Here is a 15740-nt window from a genome sequence, read left to right as displayed (position 1 = left end):
CTTTATATATATTGTTCTTGTACATTAAGGTTTGACAATTATAAAATTATTAATTTCATCAAAACTTTTGAGTTTGTTTATAAAAGCTGGCCCCAAAGTCATTGAGATGATAACATCAGCACAGAAATCCCATACTGCTTTGCTCAAATGTGACAATTGAGTAGTCAGTGTCTTAAGTGGTAAATGGGAGTCAAAGGAAAGAAAATGCCCTGCAAAAATAATCTTTATTACGTTAATACCAATTTAGGGTGAAGATGCAACATGTCACTAATGCTATGGGATGAGTTGAAGTGGGCTAAATCAGAGCATGATCAATGGTAGATGATAAATATAATAAAGATATATTCTAAACTACCTCATGGAAATTGAATGGGTTAGGGTGAGGGTGTCACATTAGCATTTACTGGCTAGAGGAATAGTTATGAAGCACTTGTTTAATCTTAGGAAATATGTTTAGGCTCTTATCAGAAGCTGTTAAGGGGTAGACACAGGACAGCTTTTGCTGAAATGCAAGAGCCTAACATTATGTTAGAATACAGTTAACAAACAAAAAATCCCAATATGAACAATTTTAAACACGATGGACAAAAGGGGGGAAAAAATGGAGAGGTCTGTTTTATGAGAAAAATATTTCATCCCAAGCAACGGTTGAAGAACGCCTTGGCTTGGGTGAAAAAACACTGGAAAGCTTTATATCTACGGTCAATGCTTCTGCCAAAAATGCTTCGGCAGGCCCAAGGTTGTCAAGAATACAGCTGCTTAGAAGCCATATTTTGCCTGGGTCTGCCGGCGCGTTAGCTTGTTTTCGGCCCAGTTGTTCTTCAATTCCAGCTCCCGTTCCTTTGCCTACAGATAAGAGACAGGAGGTTAGGATTCAAAAGGTTAAGATTTAGTACTGTCAAATTGATTCTAAGGAAAAATCTCCAAAAAAATCTTCAGAATATAAAAACGAATGACTTTAGAACAGATTTATTGCAATTGTTACATAAATACTTAAATTCCTAATTTTACGCCTGTCTGTATACCGAAGTGATTTCACTCTCTTATCTTTTTTAAAACAGCACCAATAATTGGTTTGCATCTTGACAATTTGACATCTTGACAATGCTATTTATCTATCTATCTATCCATCCATCCATCCATCCATCATACATACATATCCCTCTCAAAGGTGGCAGCAGTAGCAATAGCAGCGCAGAAGGACTTACCTGGTGAATAAGATATGTAATCTGGTGCTTTCGTCTCTGCTGTCCTGTAGGTTGGTCTCCCTTTTTCTGAAAACAAATGAACGAATTAAATGCACAGTCAATAAGATGAGATAAACAAATAAGACAACAATTACACATTTAGAACTGATAATCATGTTTGACACAAACAATAGCAAAACAAAACCTTACAGCATTTAAACCCTGCAAAAATGGTGACTCGTTTTCAGCTGACGTCTACACTGGGGACATGTTCTCACCACTTTTGAGAGTGGCCGATTTTTGCCCCTATCACTTTTTAAAATAATGGATTGTATCATTTGTTTCTATTTGGACATTGGGTTAGGAGAATTGTGATATTAGATGTTGTTATAGCTGGGCTTACTGACATGCAATGGCGATTCTATAGTAAATTTTATATCGGCCTGTTCGATTAACATGTTCCTGCAGTAGTGGATGCGATACATTTGGATGACTTGTGCGGTTGAGGCGTTGTGCATTGCATTCTCAACAATTTCCTTTTTATAAAATATGTACAAAACTGAATTATCTACTCTGACCTCATAACAATCCCCTCCATTACATTTCCTGAAATTGCATACATTAAAGCTCCTTTAAAAAAGAAGAAGTTGCCCTCATGTCCCGACTACTAAATCCAACAAAGAAAATGTTATGACATAAAGTCTTCTACAAGTAATCAATATTAAATCAAATATCATTAATTTGTGATTCATCTATCAAAAGCTCCAGTGCAGGCTGATGTTGGTGGAAGATGAGCATGTGTTGGCGTCACAACTCACCTTGCTGAAGGACTTGCGCTCTTGTTTTTCCTCACTAACGTTCTTGGTCATCCACTGCTGGTTGCCACTCAACTGGTCATCGCCTTTAATCTCCAGAAACTTTATTTCCTCTTTGCCCCGGTTGCGTTTCCCCTGGAGCCTCATGAACTGTCGCGGGAAAAAGATTTGAAAAGGAAAAAACTAAAAAAGGAGGCTTAAATAAGCATTACCCTTCTGAAATAGACAGTTACAACTCGATAGAGTCTTTCAATAAGGGTATAAAAGTACATTAATGCAAGAGAAACCAAAACCAAAACAATGGAGAAAGGTTGCGCTTACTGCCTCCTCATCAAACATTTCCGAGGATCCCGGCTCATCATCATCCTCGTCATCATCAGCTTGTTCCGGGTTTGCTTCTGGGTAGTACGGCTGGTTATAAAAACCCTGTCCCATGTGGAAACATTCAGAAAGTAAGAAAGGTTCCCATTTAGTTTAGATCGGAGATCAGCTCAGACATGTACAGCAGGCATTCTACAGTTCTTCATACCGGAGCTCCAGGATCCGTTGATGGCTGTGGGTACTCTGGGGGGTGGCCGCTCCAGGCCCCAGGCCCCTCTTGGCCGGAGCCAAAGTCCAGCGGGGCGTCCGATTGACCGTCTTCGTCGACACTGGGCACGAAGGGAAGGGTAACCATAGGGGCCCGGGATTCGAGGTCTGGGATGGGGGCCGCTGCGACGGGGAGCGACACCGTACTCTCCCCGAGGGAGAAGTAGTTTTCTGGGGCCACATCCTCCTCGTCATGGTCCTCGGCGGCTATTTGCCTGGCGAGCTGCAGGGCCGCGGACTTAGCAGCAGCCTTGATAGCCGATGGAGAGGCGCTGGAGCCAAAGCCCTTAGCCAGCGCTGCAGCCTTCAGACCTTTAGGCTCCGCAGCCTTGGTGAGTGTGTAAGGTATCAGCGGTCTGTTCATCGCCTTCACGCTCATGTTCCTGGGCTGAGGCAAGAGAGAGGAAAGGCCTGTGCCAGACCCCTGTTTGGAGGGAAAGGTTTGCAAATGAAATTAAATGGTGTACTAGATTATACTAACAGATAGCATTTGCTCATAGATTACCTTACATCATTTTGAGGAGCATGATTGATGTTGCATGTCTCTAAATTAAATCCCCAAATATAGAAGTAGGTTTTAACATCTTTAGGTAACATAACATGTATACACTGCATCTTCAAGATTACTTCCATGCCAAGTGGGAGTCGTTTCATTACCTGTGGTTGTGATAACCTTTTCCTTTTTGGTTCGTCGTCATCGGAATCCGACTAGACACATTTAGAAGCATATTAATACCGGTGGTTATATTATTAGGTTGATGCCGTTTGATGAAGCAGAAATTGAAGCTTAGATTTCGTTAACTTACATTTTCTCTTTGGATCTTCGGTATAGTAATTTTGACAGGCTCTGTACGTTTCTTCGGTTTGGGCAAGTCGAAAAGTAAGCCCCCCTTTTGAGGCTGCGAATCGGGGCCATCCTGGACTGAAGTGGCCCTGGATGAGATGCTGGACTTTGCCTGCCTGCTTGGCTCTTCACTTCGAAGTGCACTTGACGTTGCCTTTTTAGGTGCTGGTAAAACTGAAAATAGCCCTCTACTCGGTTTGCTCTCCGGTGCAACACTAGTAGAAGTTTCTTCGGAATCACTATCGTCACTGCTTGCATAGGCAACTAAAGACATGTTGGCTGATGTTATTTGTGATGCTGGGGCACCTAGCGGACATGTATAACTAATTTGTTTAATCTTCAACCACTCCTACTAACGTTTACTTGCGTTTTTTGCTTGGCTGCCAAAGTTTTTCGTATCTTACTTGAAACAACAACAAAAAAAAATGTACTACCAGCATGCAGAATGAGTAGTGGCTATGACAAGGCCATCACAGCGAGCTTGGGGTCCATCTAAAGTCGGATTAACGTTACAATCTAGGCCGCGATTGATAATACCACTTATCTTCTGCGTTTGGAGGACGTTAATTTCGGGTCACTTCATGAGGAATAGTCTGACATGGATCTATTCACTGATAAATTGATATCTGGGTTTCTGCAACCAAAAATAGCAACGTCGGATCAAAACATACCTCTTTTTTCCAAATCGAATACTATCCACTGTTGCGCAGGTTCTCGCGCATGTTTACTTCTTCGTTTTGACCTTAGCGTTGTCCCAATGTACCTCCAGGCCCTACAGCTCACGACCGCCACCCAGTTGTGCAGTGGGATCTGCATCTCCAAATGCATTTTTATTAAATTATTTACTTGAACTTAAATGCATCATGTCACATCACACTGACGGTGTTTGGAGTACATATACGTCGTTCTAATGGCCTCGTTGGTGGTTATACCTGAACCGTTTACCAAGCTTTGCCCAAACAAGAATAATGCATTTTGTCAATGGAGGTCCATTAGTTGCATACTGTACGCAACCAACAGGGGCGCTGGAATTAATTGCCACTGAAACCAGTGGGTGCGTCTACGAATTGGGAAGCGGGTTACAATTTCAAACCTAAACAGTCAAGAGAGCGAAGATCGAGACCGGGAAAAAATCATCCGAAATCCATTTTAAAGCGAGCTAAAGGTTATAGAATATTATTCTTAGCGTTTAGATCGATAAGAAGGGACAAAAACTGCGGAAATATAATTTCTTCACATTTGTTGTTCCTTCCTTGCATTTGATATTATTGCTTCAAACCACGGCGTTGTTTGTTTATTTGCAGGTGTTTTTTGAGGATACCAAACCAAGCGTTATTACCGTCCACTCTCATACATCTCCACGTATTCCTTCCAACATGCCGAGGTCGAATAGGCAAAGGGAATACAAACCTGGTGATCTGGTGTTCGCCAAAATGAAGGGATATCCACATTGGCCTGCGAGGGTAAGCAAGCAAGCAAGCAACCATTCAGGATTGTTTTGTTTTCCTCCTTTTTTTATTTTGTTGGATGACAACGGGCGGCTGTTCAGTTTTCATAGCCCATGCATGTAAGGCCTCATGTGGGTTAGCTACCATTAGCATAGCTCGGTTGTGTTAGCTCACTATAAAACATGAAACGTCTCCGGCGGCCGTGGACGTTGCGGGCCGCCTGGACCCAAGTCCGTTTCACTTGGTGTCAATCGGGATCCGTTAAGGAAGACTGCACGAGCTCGCCTACAACTACCAATGGCTGTGCGTGTAGGCTGTTGTTCTGGCGCGGGCTCTCTCTTGACGTAACAAAAGGTACATTCGTGGTACACATGCTGTTGTTCACATTATGTGCGCTAACGTGAATGTGTATGTTCATTCGCTGGGGGGTAGAGGCAACGGTCATGTGGTGCTTTTGAAAAGGAGCCACGTCGCTCACCAGCTGTTGGAAACATGTTTAGTTTATGTTCAGTGTAGAATTGAAAGTTTCTAATCGCCCTTCTGCCCGCGGTTCTTATCAGAAGCTGCACATTTCCCACTGAGTGGAAGCGTCTACCTGTATGAGTATGATTATGGTCCACTCGTTCCTTAGACTATAATGCCGCCGACTAAGCGTGGGCGCTACTTGTCTAGCCACTTTCAAATTTGTGTACAGTAGTTCTGAGTAAACTGCACCACTTAAATGAAAGTAGTTGACAGTGTATCCCTCTCTCCATTCATTCCCTTAGATTACTGGGGAAAGGCTATTAAAATAATTTGACCAGTTTAGGAAATACAATGATCCACATTATAGTGTTAGTGTTGTAGTAAAACGTGCATGCATAACACTTAATATTGTTCCGTGATTATTGTGTCCTTGTTCCATGATTAGCATTTCCCTCCTTTACTGTATTTTGTTGTCTAATTACATGCCCTACCTGGTGTAACTTGACAAACTGGCCTCATCTATGAATGGCCATTTCAAAGAGGCTGGAAACCTCAACAGTGACTAACTCTGTATGGCATACACTTGTTGTGTGTCTGTATCTGATTGACTATGTGTTTGGGCACAACTTCACTGTCATATTTATATATGGGATCGGTACGTTTTTATCTGTTGGATCACAGATTGACGAGTTGCCCGAAGGAGCAGTGAAGTCACCCTCCAACAAGTATCAGGTGTTCTTCTTTGGCACGCATGAAACGTGAGTTAAGCGTGGTCACGATGGCTGCACCATTCTCATGTTATTAAAAACATGTACATAAAAAGGTCAATGTATATATTTTTGGGGATATTTGTATGCAAAAAGTATGTATGTATGTATGTATGTACGGAGTTGTTCTTTTGTGAACGTTGACGGAAGAGGGAAGGTGTTGCACTGAAGTGTAGATACCCTTATGACGGTTAACCTTGTGGGGTCAGAATAATCAGTGTCATGTTTGTCTACTCCAGGGCCTTCCTGGGGGCCAAAGATCTGTTTCCCTACGATGAATCCAAGGAGAAGTTTGGAAAACCAACCAAAAGGAAAGGCTTCAGTGAGGGACTCTGGGAGATTGAGAACAACCCCACAGTGACGCATGAGGCCTACGAGGTGCGTGTCAAAGGCTTGTCACATCTTTCTGGCTGCAAACCGGACGCTATCAATGATTTGTCTATGTATGCTTGTTAAACGGCAATTTCAATTTGATCGGCTATGTATAGGAACGACTTTTGAAATATGGCCCTGTGGTTGGAGAGTTTTATAGGAAACAATAATAAACATCTGGAGGAGAGCCTATCCAGTTGGACACTCAACACAAGCTCGTTAAAGCATTAATTGAGATTGATGTATTTTGAATTTGCCTAACCAGCCAGGGTCAAGGGAGTTTTGACTTGCAAATCTCGATTGATTCTATGTAAAACCACCAACCAATAAAACCAGGGTTTTGATCAGAATCAAGAGCTATTCTGTGATTTGCTAATGTGATCACAATCTTGGGTCAATTTTAACCACTGTGCTCCATCAAATATCCAAGTGTGTGTCTACATTTAGGCTACACAAAGAAAATGTTAACATGCATCATACAATACTATAGACTCCCGTAATATGCCACCAACAACACCGTGTTCTAAGATAAGATGATGGGTTAATTGTAGAGCAAAATAAAAGTAATGAACATCTTTTCCCCACTTAGGCTGAAGAGAAGGAAAGCTTGGCCGATGGGAAACAGGAGGCTGTTGCCGTGGAGAAGGCTGAGGCAGAGGGCAGCAGCGATGAAGACGAGGGTGCCCTGGTCATCGACGAGAAGAACGAACGAGGCGGGGCCAAGCGGAAGGCAGGGGAGTCAACGGAGGTAGGCTTCCACGGTGCCGTTGGAAGAGGGAACTTTTTGGTCTAACGTCTTCACAAGTGAGGCAGAAGACAATCAAATCATACAATCAAGTTGGGTTAGTACAAACAATTTCAAGTGCAGCATGACAAAGTAAACGCATAATATTAACTACAGTGTGAAGAGTAGCTATAGGAATCAGAAAGACATGGTAATAACTAAACCGCTACTAAATAGTTAAAAACGTGGCTCCCTGGGTAGGGCGCGTTCGATTAAGGCTCAGTCCTGATCGCGGCAACGCAGGTTCGATTCCTGCCCGTGGTCCTCTGGCTGCCTGTCCTCCCCTCTATCTTCCATACTTTCCTGTCTATCTCACTCTTATAAAGCTTAAAAATGCAAAAATGAATCTGGAAATAAAACAAAAAACATAAAGTGATCTTCCAGTCCATGCATGCTCCGGCCTTATCCTCTCTTCCGTCTGCTAGGCTTCTCCCAAGCGTCTGAAGGACACAGGAGGGGAAGGCGACTCGAAGGCAGACGACAAGAAGTCCAACGCAGAGGCCAAAGCCAACAACGTGGCGGGGCCTCCATCTGCCACACTCTCCTCAAAGAGCGAGTCGAAAGCAGAGTCTAAGAGCGATGCGCCCGTGGAGGAAAAGCTGACCGCAGATAAGGTGCGTCACCTGTCAAAAGGGGGAACAGGGAAAGACAATATTGTTCAGAAATTGTATGGACTAATCATTTTGTTGCGCTATCCCCCATTCTCCTTCTAGCCTGTGACGGAGAGTGCCTAACAGCAAATGGAAATCGAGGACCTGGAATTGAATGGAATCCGAGGCGCCAAATTGATTGCACTGCAGGATGCTAGATTTCGGCTGTTATCCAATAGAAGAGTTTTAAAAGCTAAAGTGTTTGTATAGAAAAAAAAAATAACCAAAACATTTATTTGTCATTTTGGGGTATTATATATCCCAGAGTTTAAAGTTTCCTAATCTGATTTCAAACAATTTGAATGGAGCAATTTAATGCTCATTTATACATGGGATTTGGTGGTGTGTATATATATTTTTTATTTCCAAGTGCAATTACATAATCACATACGCTAGGTGTCAAACATGGTTAATTTCTGTGAGCTAACATGGACATACAAATTTCTAGTAACAATTAAATTCCAAAAATGGTCTTGTGTTTTTGTGGAGAAAGAAAGAATGCTTTCATCCCCAATCATGTATCGCTAAATCGCCCGTCTGACCATTTGGTGGGACATCGGTGCTTCATAAAGTACATCTCTTACCTTTCGATCTTAGCCTCAACACAGCGTTTATGCAGTCAAGGTTTAATTTCTCTTTCATTTGTCTCACCTAGCCTCTCGACATATTTCAGTTTCTTCAGTGATTTATCTTTCACAAAAGTCGTCGTTAGTACAATGTCGTCTTGTTCAATGTAGGAAACGTACTTGATTATGAAGTCTTTATTTCTTTTGATTGCTTTTGCATGCTTTATAGTAGGTAACCATGTTGTGCTGTTAATGTCACTGAATCCCACCGACAATTTCACATGGGTATTGTTTTTTTGGAAAGAATCTTTTAAAAAAGGAAAAAAATAAAGTGAACATTTTGATGGTGTTGATTTCCCTCTGTGCCGATTTCCCTCTGTGCCCATTACCCTGTCGATGACATGCATTAATGAAAGCAGACGGACACTCCCAAATATTATTGTGTACATTTTGGGTGTTAGAAAGTGGAGAAATTGCATTTGGAAATGCATTTTGATGTTAAATGTAGCTCTTTGTTTTTTTCCCCCCATACTTTTGAACAATGTTTTAGGGTTATATTTAAATGTAAATTTTCGGGGGCATTTTACAATGGTTGTACAACGTATCTTGTATTTCTAAGTTGCTAAGAATGCTGTAGTACATTGATAATGCATACAATTGAATCCAGACATATAACCCTGTAATTAAGCCCTATTGCCTGCAAGTAAATTGATTGTATCATTCCCAAAGGCATCTCATTTAATCGTGCATATGTTGGCATTTTTTTTTTTTTTTTTAATTAAATGCAGTTATGTTTTCATTCTTCCTCGCGATTAGTCTGCTTCAAAGTTAATTACGTTTCTTTCATACATGTTTTTATTATTATAAATCCAATGTGGAATCAATGATGATCTAAATCCTTTAAAAAAACAAAACAAAAATCCATAAGTAATGGTAACCTGGAATGGTTAAGTTTAACTGCCGTTCTCCCAAGCAGACATCCTCTATTCATGTCACCAACCACTACTGTTGCCACTGATTTATTGAGCATAGAAGGGATATGGCCCCTGGCTTCATGGCTGAGGACTTACTGAAGAAATAACTTAAGAGTGGTAGTGTTTCTGCATTCATTTCTCTGTTTTTGCTGACTACCATTCAAGTTTAGTATACTGTGTATAAGCAGTTGTAGACAGTACATTTAATAAATATGTTGATTAGAAAAATACCTGTGTTATGTCTTTTTTATTATCAATCTTGAATTAAGTTTCCCTAGCATGTCGACACAAAAGTTTTTTGGAAGAATAGAACAGTGTGCTTATGAATACAACACAAAAGCATTATTATTCAGCCTCTAGAAACAGATTCCTGCCTAGAAAAGGCTTGGGCTGATTTAAAAAGCAATTAAACTTCCTCTGATATTTTGCAAATCCGGATAGGTTAACACTATAAGGAGGAGATATAATAAATAGCTTGTATCAGGTTTATATTATAAACCGTGTCCTCCATTCCACTAGGGGGCAGTGATGAAATCGAACTCGTTTCTTGACCTGTGTACATGTGACATTGAACCAAGAGCATCCCGGACCAATGCACTGCTGAATATATCCATTTAGCTAGAATGAATTAATCTTTCTTATTTTTGACCACTCTGATCGTGAAACATATTGATATGCATCATCCAGCAAACGGGATAATATTAGCATTGCCCCGAAGCGTTCCTTTACAAGAGGAGTAGGAGAGAATCTGGACACGCACCAAGACAACTTGTTCGCCAATCAGTGTTAAGCAGAATGCGTCTTACAGCTTTTCTTTCGATGGCAGCCAAGGTTGTTTTGCCCAAGGACTATCGCTATGGAATGAGCAGGCCTTGGACAGAAGCAGCAAAAAAGCGTAATCCACTGGGCAAGAAGAGGAGAAAGGTGTTCATTGAACCAATAGCCTCTCAAGACTGGTCTGTTTTCAAAGGCGACACTGTGAGTTAAACTACTTGTTTTGCTCTTCAAAAGTATATTAAGATGAATGCATACATATGCTTTACTGTCTGTTACTGTGCCACCCTATTTCAGGTTGAGATTCTAGCTGGTAAGGACAAAGGGAAGCAAGGAAAGGTGGTCCAAGTCATCCGAAAAAGAAACTGGGTTGTTCTGGAGGGGCTTAACACGGTAAGAACAACTAATTTACCCATACAAGACTGTTTGTTTATTATTGTTATGCTTACAGTATAATACAGCTAATGAAACGAACAGATATTGTTATGCCTTCCTCAATATTCTTTTTTATAACATAGCTTTCCTCAATAGTCCCACATGTACTACTTAAATCCTTTAGATGGAGCCAGACGACGTTCTCCAAGCATGGGCTGAGATGCGTAAACTCAGCTGCTTGCCTTGACTTCTGTACCTCTGCCATTTCTTCTCTCAGCATTTCAGGTACATTGGAAAAACATGGGACTACCGTGGCACGTACATAGCCAGTGAGGCTCCGTTGTTGCTAGAAAACGTAACCCTGATCGACCCCACAGACAGGTAATCCTTACAGTAACTAGAGAAATACAGTAACAGATTAATAGTGACATCCATGGCACTAGAAATCTTAGCCATAGCTAATGTGTGTGTTTATGAGGGAGTCGTTTTGATGACCTTAGCGCTCTTTTCAGGAAGCCAACGCCGATAGAATGGAAGTTCACAGAGGAAGGAGAGAAGGTGCGGGTTTCCTCCAGAACGGGTCGAATCATCCCCAAGCCCATCTCCGAGCGCTGCGATGGCATTGTGACGCAGCAGTGGAAAGGTGTGCAGCGGTGGCCGTTATGGCTTTGGCTTGATGAAAATTGATTTTGTAGTGATGACATATTTATTTCATGCACAGCTTTCAATTATGACTTCTTAATCCTCACGGGGCCCAAATACTAGTAGACATGACATAACGCCATAAAATACACTTCTTGTTATTACGGGCAATAAAACATTTATTCCATCCCGCTGACCGCATTAAATGATTATGGCTTTGCTGAGTTGCACAAAATGTGGATCACCAATTAGAATTTTGTGCTTGCCGAGACATTGCATCATTTCCTTGTTGACATTATTCTGAACCATGACTATGTATGGCTTTGCAGACGGGCCGAAAGACACCAGTCCGGACGACACTCTAGAGAAGACCTACGTGCCGTCGTTGAAAACCCTGGAGGAGGAGGTGATGGAGAGGCTGGGTATCCAGGAGCAGCGTAGGCCCCGGCCGTCTTACTGGTACTGAGTTGGAGGAACCAAAGAGAGGCCCTCACTCAGACCCGCTGTCTCTTTCCCACGGCACGTCAAGACGCCGAGTTATTTCTCGAACCGCTGAAGGGGCATATTTGGAATGGGACACGATAACAATCATACAACATTGGTTATGTGGAATTTCTTATGCCGAAACCCATGATGGGGGGGGGGAAATTAATACTTCAACAGAGTTGTCATTATACCCTGCATCCCAGATGGTTTCTACCTGAAATGATTAATGGTAGAAGAGCTGGTATTATCTTTTTTTTTTCTCTTTACAAAAATAAAGAACTAAACTAGCTGTGTGAAGGTTTGGAATTTATTTCGGACTGTACATCATTCAGTGCAAAACAATCGATTCATACACGGCGCAGACGGTAATCCTTTCCTAAATCTTCCTAAGATTGCGAAAAGGAACATTAAGATTGTGGAGCAAATACATTTACGTTTCATGAAGTTCGATCAATGTTTACTGTATGCATGCTTTTGTTCATTATATAACGTTCATTTATTCGTCGCCACACGATCATTGACTCCCTCGTCGAAGCACTTCTATAGCTCACGCTTGTAAGTAGTTTCAGCAGTGGTATGATTGGTTCAACTGTTGCAATATGCCTAGTCATAGTTTATGTTGGGTTCTGTCCCTACCGCCCGCCGCTGCCCATCTAACCACCTCAAGCCGATGATGTGTGAGGTAGCAAGTAGCTTACTTGTGTTACTGCGCCCCGATGAGTAATTAATGCTGTGGAAAGGTAGTACTGTCCCGGAGCTGCCAAGGCGCCGTGTCCAACATCACAACTTTCTTTTCAGTTTTTTTTATTTTTCAAAAGTTGGTAGACAGAGTCATACCAGGTAATGGAGGAACTCCAAAAGGAAATACCATGTGGACGAGGTTTCACGAATGAGCAGCTTCAACAGAAGCCTCCCATTATCCTTGTTTGACACTGGAAAGTATGACTCATAATCTCCTTAAAAAGAGCACTGACCAATTAATTAGAAATCAGCATGGCACAGGAAATGAACAAATATACAAAGTTTAAAAAGAAGCACTTCACTTTATCTCAAGTGGATCCTATTTTATGGCTGTTTTGGCACTTTTAGTCTGCCTTGCCTTTGTTAGACATTAAGAAAAGACACACAAGAGCCATTTAATACACCATAGTCCTTAGTCATTGATCCCTGAGCTGCTGCGTAAGGGAAGGGTAGCGGTCTGAGACGTGGGCATCTTTCACTTTCCAGATGCCTCAGTCTGTGTGCTGGGATTTGATCCAGGGCCATCTCTGGATTGCTTGTGATTTCTCAAAGGTTCTTTCTTTCTGGTTAGTCAGCATGGTCTTTGTGCAGACCTGTGGCTTAATATCAACGTCTAGCTACAGTCCTTACTGTTTTATGGTTGTTTGCTTTAATTCTGAGCCATGAGGGATCTTCGGTTGGGATGTCCAATTAACTGGAATAGTGGTACAATTTCCCGCAATAGACTATCTTTCCCCCAAACTTATTACTGTGGTTTGTCAGAATACTTAACTCCTTCCAGTCATATGGGGTGACTGTTAACTTCTGGTCTAAGGGCTACAAAACATTTAAAACCGCTTATCTGGGGCTGTTAATCATAGCCCTTACACAATAAAATATTATGTGTGTATATATCATTTATATATTGTATACAGGTCGTGTGAGTGTGTTATATTAAGTTAGCATTTAATATAATTTATCATTAGATATAACACACTCACACAACCTGGAACAGTTTTTACAAGCAATAAATCCTAACTTTTAATGCGATGCTTGTCAGCTTTCAAGACCCAATAATTCTCCCATCCATTTATCATAGCATGGGATTATGAGCTTTCTGTGCAGTTCACTAAGAGACACTTCAGCTCTATATGTTAACATCTGTGTACTGGAGATAGAGAAAAATAGCCCCTTCTTTACTTTTCTCTTGCCATCTCCGTTTTTTGCAGCCACTATCCTATTAATACATGCTGTGTCTAAATTTAGTAGGTACCAGGTCTACAGCTGCAGAGGCATCTATAGCTTACTAGAACGCCCAAAAGGGATGCGTCAGGGATATGAAGTGCGTCACAGTTCCACTGTCTGTCCACGTGTTGTCACCTACATTTTAGTAGGTGGCCCGGTGTTACATGTAAAGATTGGTGAAGCGTTGGTTTGGGTGATGCAACAAGGAGAAGGGGATGATGATGACGTGGAGCACGGCTTCTATTCCCAGCTCTTTAGGCTGCATCCCACAATGCTGCTGCCACTCGCATCACCGGAGGGAGGGGGGAAAAAGCAAGTCAGCGGAAACAAGACTTTTGAGGTTTCCTGTTTTAAAGGAGGAGAGAATGATTTTTTTTTTTTTTTTTTCATCACTGCATGAGGATCAGGACTTGACTATAATGGGATGAAGGCAAGGGGTGACTGGTGTTTTAAAAGTTGGGTTGTGGGCGTTTCTTTGCTGTAACTATGTAAGATTAAAAAGTATAACACTATCAGTCTGGGCGTGCACGTCATGGGCATGGACGTGCAAAATAGGTTAATAATCCACCCTGGTCTTGTCTTTCATTGCCTTATTTGGTGAGTCAATTAATTTGGTTACCATTGCTGGTAACCAAGTTGAGTGAACCCGGCAGTGATTCAGGCAGAAAAGATGAGACTTTATAGGCAGAGTGAGCACAGCAGTTAGTTTTACAAGTGATGATTCAAATAGACCTAAAACTCCTGTAGAAATGCATTGAACAGGGAAAATTGGTGGGAAGAGGGGAGGTACTATAAGAGACAGTTTCGCTGACTAAGCAAAAACCAAGAAGATCACAGAAGCCTCCCAGAAGATCCTAACAACCAGCCACAACACCATAGCAACTATCTGGAATCTCATAGCAGCCACTCAGAACACCATAGCAACCACCTAACTCGGTCGCATAGCAACCATGTACAACACCCTAGCAACCATAACACGCTAGCAACCACACATAGCAAGTACCATAGCAGCCACTCAACGCCACAAGACCCCCTTATCCCAGACAACCCAGATCCTAAAGCATCTACAGGGCAAGTGCCTAGAAACACCTTAGTAACCACTGAGCAAGCACCTAGCAACATGCTAGCAACCACCACGGAACATCCTTGCCAGGTAACCATGAACATAGAACACTACCGCCAATGCACATTTGACCTGTCAATGAGCCACAAATCATTTAATCTTCTTGTAAACACGTGTATTACACCTTTTAGATGTCAATATTGGTACACAACTAAGAAAAATAATTAAAGAAACATTTAATTCAGAGACGGTTTCCCACTGCAAAGCAACTCAATGACCTCATGCAGGAGCAGTATGACATTGGACTGTAATTATTGTTGTTGGAAACCATAACTTCAGCCTGCCTCTGAGATCTGAAGCATGACTTTCTGTGTAACTATTGATTACGTTTGATCTAATTTAGACTTTCTCTCGGTGCATTCTTGTACACAGGATACACATCATTTTAAATGAATGGGGAGAAAAGTGATCTATTTATTTCTTCGAGGATATAGCCTATATTCATAATGAATGGTTCCAGTTCAGCTTAGATAACGTGATTCATGTTTCATCACCAGTGTAGAATTTCAGTGCAGAATCATGATCTGATTTTTCAAAAAGTATTTTAAAGATTACGCCTATAGAGTAGGATAGGTTCTATACACTCAGGCCATGTAAGCCTGCCATAAATAATGCATTTAGTTATTTATATTATTATTAAAGGGGGGCTCTGCTTCCATTCAGAAATCTTCTGATTTGAATTACAAGAATACACTCACATGCCCGTAGCCAGCTAAGGTCACCGAGGTCACACACACGCACACGCACACACACGCACACTCATTTTCAAGCCCTGGACCCACGGTTGATGCAACCCAACCTGTGACATATATATTCCACCTTTCTCACCTCATCTTAAACGGAGGACTCTGTTGACTCAATAAAGTGTTTTAAGTGTCCGATTTCGTAGGATACATCGATTAAACATGGTGGTGC

General features: G+C 41.6%; 3 protein-coding genes across 3 annotated transcripts; 2 read left to right on the top strand and 1 right to left on the bottom strand.

Annotated features, from left to right (window-relative positions):
• Positions 1 to 205: 205 nt before the first annotated feature.
• prcc (proline rich mitotic checkpoint control factor) lies at positions 206 to 4317 on the bottom strand. The gene is made up of 7 exons (XM_060042822.1): positions 3397 to 4317; positions 3248 to 3298; positions 2532 to 3014; positions 2324 to 2428; positions 2006 to 2152; positions 1209 to 1274; positions 206 to 846 (listed from the first exon to the last, which is right to left on the bottom strand). Exons 1-7 carry the CDS (start codon positions 3706 to 3708, stop codon positions 760 to 762), a joined length of 1251 nt encoding a protein of 416 aa, XP_059898805.1. The 5' UTR covers positions 3709 to 4317; the 3' UTR covers positions 206 to 759.
• A 128-nt stretch (positions 4318 to 4445) lies between these two features.
• On the top strand, positions 4446 to 9294 carry LOC132450761 (hepatoma-derived growth factor-like). The gene is made up of 7 exons (XM_060042858.1): positions 4446 to 4599; positions 4739 to 4897; positions 6029 to 6105; positions 6354 to 6492; positions 7076 to 7234; positions 7696 to 7884; positions 7984 to 9294. The coding sequence occupies exons 2-7, from the start codon at positions 4811 to 4813 to the stop codon at positions 8002 to 8004; spliced, it is 672 nt and encodes a 223-aa protein (XP_059898841.1). The 5' UTR covers positions 4446 to 4599; positions 4739 to 4810; the 3' UTR covers positions 8005 to 9294.
• Positions 9295 to 9983: 689 nt separating this feature from the next.
• mrpl24 (mitochondrial ribosomal protein L24) lies at positions 9984 to 11893 on the top strand. Its single transcript, XM_060042864.1, has 5 exons — positions 9984 to 10438; positions 10532 to 10627; positions 10887 to 10990; positions 11122 to 11252; positions 11581 to 11893. The coding sequence occupies exons 1-5, from the start codon at positions 10256 to 10258 to the stop codon at positions 11715 to 11717; spliced, it is 651 nt and encodes a 216-aa protein (XP_059898847.1). The 5' UTR covers positions 9984 to 10255; the 3' UTR covers positions 11718 to 11893.
• The last annotated feature ends 3847 nt before the right edge of the window (positions 11894 to 15740 follow it).

This window comes from Gadus macrocephalus, chromosome 22 (assembly GCF_031168955.1).
Source record: "Gadus macrocephalus chromosome 22, ASM3116895v1".
Lineage (NCBI taxonomy): Eukaryota > Metazoa > Chordata > Actinopteri > Gadiformes > Gadidae > Gadus > Gadus macrocephalus.
This window is presented reverse-complemented; position numbering and strand designations above follow the sequence as displayed.

What these genes read in the sequence shown, in the direction of transcription:
- prcc (XM_060042822.1), bottom strand. Translation starts at nt 3,708, where the DNA reads ATGTCTTTAGTTGCCTATGCAAGCAGTGACGATAGTGATTCCGAAGAA. An exon ending in AAAGGTTATCACAACCACAG is followed by an intron (nt 3,015 to 3,247) that starts GTAATGAAACGA and finishes CCCTCCAAACAG; the next exon opens with GGGTCTGGCACAGGCCTTTC. An exon ending in TTACATATCTTATTCACCAG is followed by an intron (nt 847 to 1,208) that starts GTAAGTCCTTCT and finishes TCTTATCTGTAG; the next exon opens with GCAAAGGAACGGGAGCTGGA.
- LOC132450761 (XM_060042858.1), top strand. Translation starts at nt 4,811, where the DNA reads ATGCCGAGGTCGAATAGGCAAAGGGAATACAAACCTGGTGATCTGGTG. An exon ending in TTCTTTGGCACGCATGAAAC is followed by an intron (nt 6,106 to 6,353) that starts GTGAGTTAAGCG and finishes TGTCTACTCCAG; the next exon opens with GGCCTTCCTGGGGGCCAAAG. An exon ending in AAAAGCTGACCGCAGATAAG is followed by an intron (nt 7,885 to 7,983) that starts GTGCGTCACCTG and finishes TTCTCCTTCTAG; the next exon opens with CCTGTGACGGAGAGTGCCTA.
- mrpl24 (XM_060042864.1), top strand. Translation starts at nt 10,256, where the DNA reads ATGCGTCTTACAGCTTTTCTTTCGATGGCAGCCAAGGTTGTTTTGCCC. An exon ending in CTGTTTTCAAAGGCGACACT is followed by an intron (nt 10,439 to 10,531) that starts GTGAGTTAAACT and finishes ACCCTATTTCAG; the next exon opens with GTTGAGATTCTAGCTGGTAA. An exon ending in TTCTGGAGGGGCTTAACACG is followed by an intron (nt 10,628 to 10,886) that starts GTAAGAACAACT and finishes TTCTTCTCTCAG; the next exon opens with CATTTCAGGTACATTGGAAA.